This window comes from Mastomys coucha, unplaced genomic scaffold (genome assembly GCF_008632895.1).
Source record: "Mastomys coucha isolate ucsf_1 unplaced genomic scaffold, UCSF_Mcou_1 pScaffold22, whole genome shotgun sequence".
NCBI classification, from domain to species: domain Eukaryota; kingdom Metazoa; phylum Chordata; class Mammalia; order Rodentia; family Muridae; genus Mastomys; species Mastomys coucha.
The window spans coordinates 229,720,648-229,731,716 of NW_022196905.1; the positions used below are offsets into that span (position 1 = coordinate 229,720,648).

The 11,069-nt window shown below is 41.4% G+C and overlaps 2 protein-coding genes across 10 annotated transcripts in view; one reads left to right on the forward strand and one right to left on the reverse strand.

Annotated features, from left to right (window-relative positions):
• The window catches only part of Rpgrip1l (RPGRIP1 like), a 100,604-nt gene extending 95,620 nt beyond the window's left edge, over nt 1-4,984 (reverse strand). For 2 of the 9 annotated variants that reach the window (XM_031340842.1, XM_031340845.1), the window contains exons 1-2: nt 4,856-4,981; nt 1,859-1,950 (exon numbers count right to left, since the gene is read on the reverse strand). In XM_031340842.1, the coding sequence (XP_031196702.1) occupies nt 1,859-1,943 (85 nt within the window). In that variant the 5' untranslated portion in view covers nt 1,944-1,950; nt 4,856-4,981. Of the gene's footprint in view, nt 1-1,858; nt 1,951-2,502; nt 2,728-2,888; nt 2,908-4,855 lie in introns of those variants that run through there. The other 7 variants (XM_031340846.1, XM_031340837.1, XM_031340840.1 and 4 more) reach the window with 7 other exon arrangements.
• Nucleotides 4,985-5,108: 124 nt separating this feature from the next.
• Fto (FTO alpha-ketoglutarate dependent dioxygenase) overlaps nt 5,109-11,069 on the forward strand; it is a 356,383-nt gene continuing 350,422 nt past the window's right edge. Inside the window, exon 1 of the mRNA XM_031340849.1 lies at nt 5,109-5,272. Within this exon, the coding sequence (XP_031196709.1) occupies nt 5,228-5,272 (45 nt within the window). The 5' untranslated portion in view covers nt 5,109-5,227. The remainder of the gene's footprint in view (nt 5,273-11,069) is intronic.

An 11,069-nucleotide genomic window follows, 5' to 3' on the forward strand; every position in this document is an offset into this window, starting at 1 on the left:
TATGAGATAGGACTTCACATAGCAGAGGCTAGATAGCTTCAATTTTGCTCTGTGTCTGGGATGACCTTGAACTCCTGACCCTCCTGCCTCTACTTTCCAAGTGCTGGGATTACAGGTGTACACTATCACACCCAAATTTCTCTCCTTTTGACCTACAAATTAAGTTGTGGGGTTTTTGTTTGTTTGTTTGTTTGTTTTTGCTTTTTAGAAAACTGTTCATGCCAACAGTCTCGGGTGAGATCTTTGCAATTAATGCTTCCCATATAGTAAAAGGGATCTAAGCAACAGCTTTGTTCACTGGTGTGGATAGGAAGGAAGTGCTTCAACAGACTTCTAACTCCTATTCTGAGCGCTGTAAAGCTCATAGAAAAGCCAGGCTGCCCAGTCTGGGAAGGCAGCTCAGCAGTATACAGCACTTGTCTAGCATGTGTGAGGTTCAATCACTAACATGGCAGCAAGGAGAAGTCTATCAGCAAATCTGTATATATTTTTTTACAGAGACAAAGCTGGAACAAGCCAGTGAATATAATATTATTAGGGCATTTTTTTTCTGAGCTAGGGAGCTAGGAAATAGAAACATAAAATATAAAACAAATGCAAATTCCCCAGAAATAAAGAAAAACCCAAAGCCTGTGATTTGAAAGTTTCACAGATCATTTCTCTATAAGCTGTTTAATATATTGAAACTTAACTTTTTGACCTGACATAGTGGCATACACTTTTACAAAATCCCAGCACTCAGGAGACAGAGGTAGTCAGAGATGTGTGTTTGACCCCAGCCTGGTCTATATAGTGAGTTCCAGGTCAGCAGAGTGTACACAGTAAGGCACTGTCTCAAAAAACCAAACCAAATCAAATCAAACCAAACCAAACCAAATCCAACCCAACCCAACCAAACCAAACCAACAACAAACTTTAATAGGTTTTAAGTATATATACATATTTAATTTCAATTAATATTAAAGATTGAGGGTGGCTACATAATACCAAAACCCAATTTTAAAACAGTTCAAATTTATTTGTATTTGTATTTGAATACCTGACACTGGTTCCATATCTAAATCAAAGCCCCAACATCCTTCTTTTTAATAATAGGTGTGGCCAATTTGTTCTCAATGAATCATATACTTACTACCTTTCTAAGGTAGTTAAACCTGGCCCCAGACATTGTTACAATTAAAAGATGTATGTAGAGTCCTTAGGATACATTTTTATCCCCCAGCCTTCTACAAGCAAAGTTAGTGGCATAAAGGTTTGACTGGCTTCGTCACAAACATGAACCTGGCTCTCCAGTCTATGTTGTTCTTTAAAGCAGTGCTTTGCTTTCTCAGTTGAAAATACTCTTCAGGTCTACAGGAACAACTAAATGCTAAAAGGATAAAGAAAGCCTTTAATGTATATTAATGTGGTTGAAAACTCACTATCACTTGCATAAACAGGCCATTTTGAGATACTCTACTTGAAAGGCAAAAATTTTAAAATATGGTATTTCCTCCCATATAAAATTTGAACATAAAGAAGTGTTTTAATGGTGAATGTGATTTAAACCAGGCAATTCAGTTTGGAGGCCTGATACTCTATGCAGTTTCTACTGATGTGTGGAATTTTAAAAAGATGATTTATAACAACTCTTTATCAGAACAGAGGGGGATCTTGCATTTGCTATGAGCTGTTGATAATTGATGCTTGCTGTAAAATACCATATGTGTTTTAAACTCTCTCTCTTGTTTAGTCCAATCAAGAGCTATATAGTTACTCAAATGGCTGGCTTTGTATGACTATCAGAAATACTTTAAATTAAAAGTAAAGAAATTACTGATCAAAGTTCATAACTGTAATAAATAACAGGTGGCCATACCTTGTAACCCTCCAACTCCAAAGAGGCTTAGACCTGTATCTTTCACCGGCAGGTCTCCTGCTGTCTCGTCACTTGGGCCAGACATGGCCTATCTGTGGAGAAAAGAAAATTCAAACAAACTCTTCCTAAGTTATTGCATTAACTATGCAATGGAATGAGCCAAATAAAGTGAGTGGGAAACTAGAACTTTAATGGACATGTTATTGCCCACATGTGCTGCATGAGTAAGATGAAAGCTCCCATTCCAGAGGGAGCACTGCATCTGACACTCGAAGGAGCACTGCATCTGACCACTCCAGAGGGAGCACTGCATCCGATCATGAGGACTGGCTTCTCTGCGCATAGGATTTCCTACAGTTTTCTTAGGAAATGAGCTAAGATTATTATTCTTCCTTTCCTTATTCATCCATCTGAAGCAAAAACAAACCCTTCCAAAGTTCAGAAATACTTCAATCCCTAATCCTTTCCTTAAAGAGAGCATGAATTCCAGGGGAAAAAAATTCAAATAAAAACCACTCCGCCCAAAAAAACAAAAACAAAAACAAAAAACCAAAAAACAAAACCAAAAAACACAACTCAGGTCATGTACTCAAGTCAAATAGTTTGTTCTACCATCTCATAATTGGTCAAGTCATTAAATTTACCTAATTTTAAAAACAAAACAAATTATACCCATCTCATAGTCAACCTAAAAGTATGTGAGACAGATACAAACTAAAGCCATTTAATAAATGTGCTGGGCTTGTCAAGAGTTTAGGAATGCCTACTGACTGCATGGTGTGCCAATGAAGGGCTCCTTTCAGGCTCTGCGAAGGAGGCTCCATATGGTCACTGTGTTATTTTACTTTTGTCCCACCCGTCCTTTGTTACTTCATGTACATTCCAGGGATTAGCTACCTCAACATATGGCTTGCCTGTCTTGTTCTAGAACTTTTGGTTTCTTTTCTCTATAGAGATATACCATAGTAACTTAGTTTTGTATGTGGACATGAATATATAATGTAAAGTAAGCAAACAAATAAATATGTACATTCTCTATTTCCATTTTGACCTTCCTAGAAAAGTCTACATGTAAACTGTTAGTGAAGTGCCCTTGTAAGGAAGAGACCTTCTGGTTCTAGAATGTTGGCTGTAGAATGAGAAGACCAAGAAATTAGAATGTTTGTTCATCTTGCTCACCTGTCTCAGAAGCTGGCCCAGAGTGTGACACACTCAGTGAGCAGCATTTATTAAACAGTCACTTGAATGGATAAAAGGAGCTCTTGGATTTCAGTGTCTGAAAATTGAGACTTAGCTACGTATATGTGCATGAAGAGTATCTCTTACAGGGTGCAGAACTTTGATTGGAACTCAGGATGGGCTGAGAACCACTGCTAGGGACACATATCTTAGAGAATGTCTGCAGAAAATGATGCTAACACATACTGCTCATTGTGCTTACAGTATGCATAAGCAATGGCTACTCAAATGGTTCTTGATATCCAAACAGAAGCTAGTTCAATTGCTCAAGGTCATTCATTCAGAAATTAGTTGTTTGGGATATTTCTGGTTATCATGACTGAGAAGAAAATCGTTACTGGTCTGAAGTAGGTAGATGCCACAGCGAATTCTCCCTCCTTCCTCTCAATGTTCCACTTACACCAATCTCTGCTTTCCTCAAGTCCAGCACACTTGTATCTTGCTCCAAAGGCTGTTTCCTCATCCTTCAGAGCTCAGTCCAACTGATCCTTCCTTAGACAGACTTTCCCTTAGTGTTCCATGTTAATTTCCTTCCTGGTTTGCAACTTTTCTTTTTTCAAGGGAAGCCCTAGGCCAACATAAAATTCACCAAGAACACTAAACACAACTGGCCTTAAATTATTTTTTCCATATTTGTTTGTTTGTTTTCTTTCTTTCTTTTTTTAAAAAAGGTCTCACTATGTAAACCTGGCTGGAATTCAGAGATCTACCTGCCTCTACTTCTGGAGTGCTACGATTAAAGTTGAGTGCTGCTATGCCCTGTGTAGACTCTGCATTTGTCCTTAGTGTGCCACCACCCTGTTGTGGCTTAGTGCTTACAGCAACAGCCTTTGTCATTATCCCAGAGTTGTTTAGTAATTCATTGTCTTGGAATGCATTTTTAACCTAGCATATTATATTTTCTATATCATAGTTTCTTGCTTATATCTGTCCTCTACTCCCCCACCTCCATCTCTCTAGCTTCCTCTCACTGGTCTCCTCTTCCCCTAAATAGTGCCCCTTCTGCTATCTCATGTCACTTAGTGGGCATCAACACTATCATTAATTGAATGAATGAATGAATGAATGAGTGCCAAGCACTGACTTTAAACAACGTCTCTGCCCTGTAATGGCTTTAACAGACTATAAGAGCAGTCAGATAAGGAACAGTAACAAAGAATAACGAGAGGCCACTAAAAACTGACTGTGGTGCTGGGAACTTGAGGCAAGACCTATTATTGAATTTGAGACCAACATGGGCTAAATGCTAGTTTAAGGCCAGCCTGGGATACATAAGGAGACCCCCTTTTTAAAAAATACAATCAGCAGCAGTAGCAGCAGCAGCAGCAGCAGCAGCAGCAGCAGCAGCAACAGCAACAACAACAACAACAACAACAAGAGTGACAAGCCCCTTGGGAGGTTTAGCAACAACAACAACAACAACAAGAACAACAACAATAAGAGTAACAAGCCCCTTGGGAGGCTTAGGTTCTACCATCCAAGCCCAAATTCTGGGAAACAGAGTGAACTGTGATTGTGACCTCCCGAGTTGTAAGGCTTAGGGTTGCCAGTTCTTATCAGCTAGGTTTCTGCCTGGGCAGGAGGTCAGAGCGGACTGTGATGCAGGCCTGAGCATGTGGAGGTGTGTCGGGATGGACTGCTTTTCACGCAAGAATCCCAGGTCTATCCCTGGCTTCGGAGCAGACTCCAGGCCCTCAGCTGTGAGGCAGAGGAAGGGCCGGCCAACCTGCATTAGCCCCCACCTCACAGAGTACTCACCTCCGCGTTCGCCTTCAGCTAGCTACCGTTGCTATAGCGCCCAGGGCGCGAGCCTCTGCAGGCCCAGAGGAGCACGGGAAAACAGCGAGTCCCGTTACCCCCTGGGAAATGTAGTTCTCTGTAAGCTCCGGGCCGTCGGCGGGTCGCGTAGCTGACTAAGCTAGCCTTGCTGGCGGACTGGAGAAATTCGGCACCGAAGCCCAAGGAGTTCTCGGGAGTCTCGCGGAGCATTCTGGGAGGGGTAGTTCTTTTAGGTATTAGAGCAAATGGCGCCAGGCGGGAGAGAGCGGTTGAGAGAACTACACATAGGAGGCGGGGTCCAGGGCGAGGGCGGACACGGCCCACGGTGGAGAAGGCGGCTTTAGTGGCAGCATGAAGCGCGTCCAGACCGCGGAGGAACGAGAGCGGGAAGCTAAGGTATGTGGGGCTCCGGGCGTCTGGGATTCTGCGTTAGTCCGGGGCTAGAGGCAGGGAACCCGCAGACCCGCTGGGATGGGTGAGTGGATGCTCAGCTTTAAGCCATGGGATGTCAGGGCCTTGTTTGCAAGAGACCTGCAGACGTGGTGTGAGTGTGCGCGCGCACGTCGGTGCTGTAAATTCGTTTTGCTCTGGATGCAGATCTGGATACAGTTAGACGTGGTCAGTAATGAAAACATAGACATCTATGCCCGTGCCCTGCTTCTGTACCTATTCCTTAGTTATATTTGAAGCCACTCTCGTGCCTCAGTTTACCAGTTTACTACCTGTGCTTTTTCAGCTCGAGAGCAACTGAGCTATAGAATCTGTGTGGTGACGTGTTTTTATTTGGAGCATTGCCTCAATGGCCTGATGACACGTTTGCGTGGTCAGGACATCAAATAAGCTTTACATAGCTTCTGTGGATGGTACATTCATGGACTATCCTTGCTGTTCAGTTTTCTGACAGTTGACATTCCTTGGGGTGATAGAAATAACAGCATCAGCGACTTATTTGCAGCAATTTTGTATCGGACACCTACATTAAATGCATAATTATAGCATTGCAGCAGATGGCAAGGCAGATATTACATAGGTAGAGTATAAACAGTCTGTTTTGAAGATGAACTCTGGAAGCTCAATGTTTTCCTTTTCCCCATTCCCAAAGTTGGGACCTATTGATTTGTCCTAACCTATCAGCACTCAGTCCCCTTTTTCATTTCTATTACCTTGGGCGAAATTACCTTGGGTCACTTCAGTGGACTGTCACAACAGCCTCCCAGTTGGGCTCTATTCACTTTCATCTTAGATCTTCTGTATCCTCCTCCTTCCCCAATCATATGATCCTTCTCCACACTCCGTAGAGAGTGATTTTTTTTCTTCAAAATTTAAATCTAGTTATGACCCACTGACAGCCACCCATTTAAAAGTCTATTAAGGGCCTCCGCTACTTAGGATAAATACAAAACTTCACCCAGCCTGAAAGAACCTGCATGGTTTGGGTCTCCTGTGCTTCCTCACAGCCTCAGTGGACACAACAGATTCTGCCCATCTTAAAAGTCTTTCTTGTCTGTAGCTCATTTGGTCAAAGGCCTTTGGATATGCCATTTGGTGCTTATTCTATGGTAGGTAAATATTGGCAGTGAAGATCAGTGGGAAATAATACAGGTACAGTACTTGCTGCCATAGAATTTTGTCTTGTAAAATTCTTAAGTCAGTAAACTGAAGGATTGCAAATTTTGAATCTTGGTGTAATGGCCTGAGTTTTGTGTTTTACAGACATGGAAACAGAGTCTGGCAGAAGTTGTCCTTTGCTCAGGGCCACTTGCTTTCTAGGTGGGATTAGGGATCAGAATCAGTCCCTGTGACGTTTTAATCTCCTAGCTCCGTTTCTGTTTCTGTTTGTGAAAAACATTGAAATATTGGCGATACAAGGCACAGGTAGCTGTTTTAAGTCCTAGACAGTGTCTCAGTAATCATAAATGATTGTCATTCTGCTCAGCTAAATTAAGGCACAATTTATATAGAGTATCTTGTAATCGTTTGTTGTGAACAGTTTGATAAGTTTTGACTGTACGTATATGCAAGATGTTCCAGTTGCATAGAGAACATCTCTATTCCTTTAAAAAGTTATATCTTTATAGCTAAGTTCTTTATTTTAGCCCCATGCAGTCATGTGATCGGTCATGATTGTTGGATCTGTGTTTTCTAGAATTTCTTATATGAGTGGAAGCACGCAATATATATCCTTGTGTGTATCCTAATATGTCATTTTTACTGGTCACAATGATTTTTAAGATCTGTACATGTTGACATATATATTATCAAGTTGTTCCATTTCTGTTGCTGAGTAATGGTGCATTTTGTGAGATTCCACGTTTTGTTTATTCATTCACCTGTTGCTGGGCATTTGGACTGTTACAGGCTTGAGACTAACAAGAAAAACGTGAACAATCATATATCTCTATTTTTGCTTACACTAGGTAATGTGTCCATTTGCCATTTCCTCAAGTATTTCACCTCTATGTCTAGACAATTTTTTTTTTGTTTGCTAGGGCTACCTTTTATGAATATTGTGGGCGTGTGTTTGTGTATCTGTCATCTGTGTATGTCCGTACCTATGTATGCAGGTGTATGTGCAGGTGTGTGTATGTAAAGACCAAAGCTCCACATTGAGTTTCTTCTTCAATTGCTTTCCACCTTATTTTGAGACAGGATCTCTCATGGAACCCGGATCTCACAAACCTAGATTTGCTTGCTAGAAAGCTCTGGAGATCTTCCTGTCTTCCACCTTTCCTGAGCAGGGATTATAGGCATGCACTGCACTTGGCTTTTTACATGGGACTGGTTATCCAAACTCAGGTCCTTTTGCTTGTGGCAAGCTTGTTATTTAACTGAGCCATCTCTAGCCCCAGAGCATTACCAAATAAATAGAATCATATGATATGTAACCTTTCTGTTTGGCTGCTTTCCCTCACTATACATGTTTGTCCATGCTGAGGTTCATAGATCTTATAACACTTACCCATACTTCTCACTACCCAGTAGATGGTATTCCTATATCTGGACACATCACATTTATGTATTTGTTTGTTTATTTACTTACTATTCTTTCTGTTGCTGTGATAGAACACCATAACAAAAAGCAGCCAGGGGAGAAAAGTCTTTATCTTATTTTCACTGTCTTGTAATAATTCATCATTGAGGAAAACCAAGGCAAGAACTCGTGGGAGGAACTGAAGCAGAGGCCATGGAAGAACATTGTTTACTGGCTTGCCCCTTTTGATAGTGTCCAGGACCATGTATGTACCCAGGGTGGCACCACTCACAGTGGGTTGGGCCCTCCCATATCAATCATGGATCAGTTATCCAAAAAATGTCCTACAAACATGCCCACTGGCCAGTCTGATGGGAGGCAGTTCCTTAATTTAGATTCCCTCTTCCCAGGTGACTGTAGTTGTGTCAAGGACACGTAATGCTTGGTGAACAGTTTGACTCTTTTTTTGGCAGTCATGAAAAATGATTCCCTGAACAGTTGCAGCCTAGTTTCTGCATGAACAGGGTAGAGGTCTGATAGTAGAGCTGTTAGTCACATTATAAGACTATGCTTAATATTTTGAGAAGCTGCCATACTGTTTGCCACACAAGCTGTACTACCCTACATTGCTCATAAAGGCATTGAGGGTTAGAATTTCTTCAAGTCCTTGTCATAGCTTGCTACTGTTTGTCTTTTCATTGTCACCTTCATGGTGGCCAGGAGGTAGTAGTAGGTCATTGTGGTCTTCATTTGTATTTCCCTGATGACCAATGATATTATACATTATATACTTAATGAACATGGGTGTATTTTTTTTTCTTATGCATATGTGTGTGTGGTCAGTGTGTATGGGTGTGTTTGCATGCATGTATGGGCATAAATGGTAGTGACACATGCTTGTGAATGTGTATGTGTGTAGAGGCCCCAAGGTAGATATGGGGAGTCTTCCTTTATCATTCTCCACCTTTTGATCCAGGCTAGGTCTCTCAGTTGAAGCCTGAACTTGCAGATACAGCTAGTCTGCCTGGCTAGCTTCCTCTGGGGATCCCCTAGACTAGAGGCAGAACCCCACTCCTCTTACCTGGCACTTACCTGGCCTCTGAGAATATGGAGTTCCTTTCTTCAGCACCGAGTCAGCCCAAGCTCCATGTGAATGTGGGTTCACATTTTTTTTACTCAGTTTTATTGTTGTTGTTGTCAGCTTATTAAGTTCTTTATATTTCCTAGGTATATTTATTGCCTTGGCTTCCTAATAAGCTGGGATTACAGTCCTGAGCCAGTGTGTTAAGTTTTAGAAGTATTTGTTCTGGCTGGGGGCTGTGGTGGCGCACACCTTTAATCCCAGCACTTGGGAGGCAGAGGCAGGCAGATTTCCGAGTTCGAGGTCAGCCTGGTCTACAGAGTGAGTTCCAGGACAGCCAGGGCTACACAGAGAAACCCTGTCTTGAAAAACAAAAAACAAAACAAAACAACAAAAAGAAGTATTTGTTCTGAAGTCACAGAAGTTTCTTGTTTGATTTTTAAATTGAATGCTGTCATTTCTATAGTCTTTACCTTTGATTCTCCTTTTCTCTTTGTAATAACTTAGGTTGTATCTTTTTCATTTGCAGTTGCTTGTATTGTAGGCTTTATGTACTTTCTAAATCTGAAGGGAGAAGAAGATTGGACTAAATATCTGGCTTTCCAGCCAAACATCATTCTGTGTTGACTGTCAGAGCACACATACATGTATCCATGCACTTTAACACAAGCTTTTCTTCAGTGACATGGTTCAGTAGTATTTGGTAGCTATATTTGACTGAAGTTAGACCATTGAGCCTCCTATTTCTTTGCTAGTAGAATGAGGATTCATACTTTGGGCTTGTGTTTCTCCAACCAGGCAGTAGTGTCAAGATTGGATGGCTCTCTGGGCTACTGTGAGGCCCCAGTCACTGTATGTTTGCCTGTGTGTAAGAGCATGTATGGTACCTATATGCATCATGTGAGTGTGCGTGTGTGTGCCCCAGGGGCAAAGTAGTTGTAGTCTTCGCTGAGTTTGGTCGTCTCTTTGCTGAGATTTTTTTGACTTAATTGTTTTCAGATAATATAAAACCCACAGAAGAACTGGAAGACTAGAACTTAGAGCTAACTCTTCTAGGCCTGCTGTCTCAACATACATGTTGCCATTTTTTGCCGTGTCAGCTTTTTTGCAGTCCCTCTGCTCCGTGTATACAATCTGAAGCATTACTGTAATTTAGTATCTTTTTTTTTTTCTTTGTGCTAGGGATTGAACATAGGGCTTTGTATGTTCTAAGTAATCTCTAGCCCTGAGCTACACCTAGCACTATTTTCTTTTTAACAAACTGTGACAGTAAAAAGGAGGCTCCAGCCATCCTTACTCCTAAATGATTCAGCATGTGTTCCCTGAAGAACAGGGGAAGTCTCATGCAGTCATCAGTTTCAGAGACATTAATGTCTATGCAATACCGACTTAAACCAGAGTTCCTAGTCCTACCTGCCAACCGTTCTAAGAATCTCTACTTTGGCCTTGCCTTTTCTTTCCTTTTCTTTTCCTTTCTTTTCTTTTCTTTTCTCTTCTGTTCTCTTCTCTTCTTTTCTTTTCTGTTCTCTTCTCTTCTCTTCTCTTCTTTTCTTTTCTGTTCTCTTCTTTTCTTTTCTTTTCTTTTCTTTTCTTTTCTTTTCTTTTCTTTTCTTTTCTTTTCTGTAGGTGCCACTTCAGGATTGGATATTTCCTTTCATTATTGTGTCTCTTTTCCTGTAATCTGGTTTCCTTTATTGTTGCTCTTTGGTGGTACATAGAACTCAGAACCTTAATTATGTTAGGCAGGTGCTCGACTGCTGAGCTACATGCCCAGCCCCAGCCCCAGCCCCAGCCCCAGCCCCAGCCCCAGCCCCAGCCCCAGCCCCTGATCTGTTTTGTTTTTTTAAAAAAATATTTGTTTATTGTGTATATCTGTCTTTTTCCTATAAAATTTGTGTGTTCTGGTACAGTTGGGTTGAACTCAGGTCATTAGGCCTGCCGGCAAGCCCCTTTACCTGCTGAGCCATTTTGTTGGCCCAGCCTTCTGTTCTCCCTTGTATCAGTTAAACTAGCTTCTGTCTTTTCTCCATCCTTAAAGGAGTCAGACTTTGTAGTGACACAGGTGTTTGTTCTATAGAATGGTCATATGTTCTTTTCTTTTCTTCATTCCTCTGTCTGTCTCTGTCTCTTGTCTCTGTCTC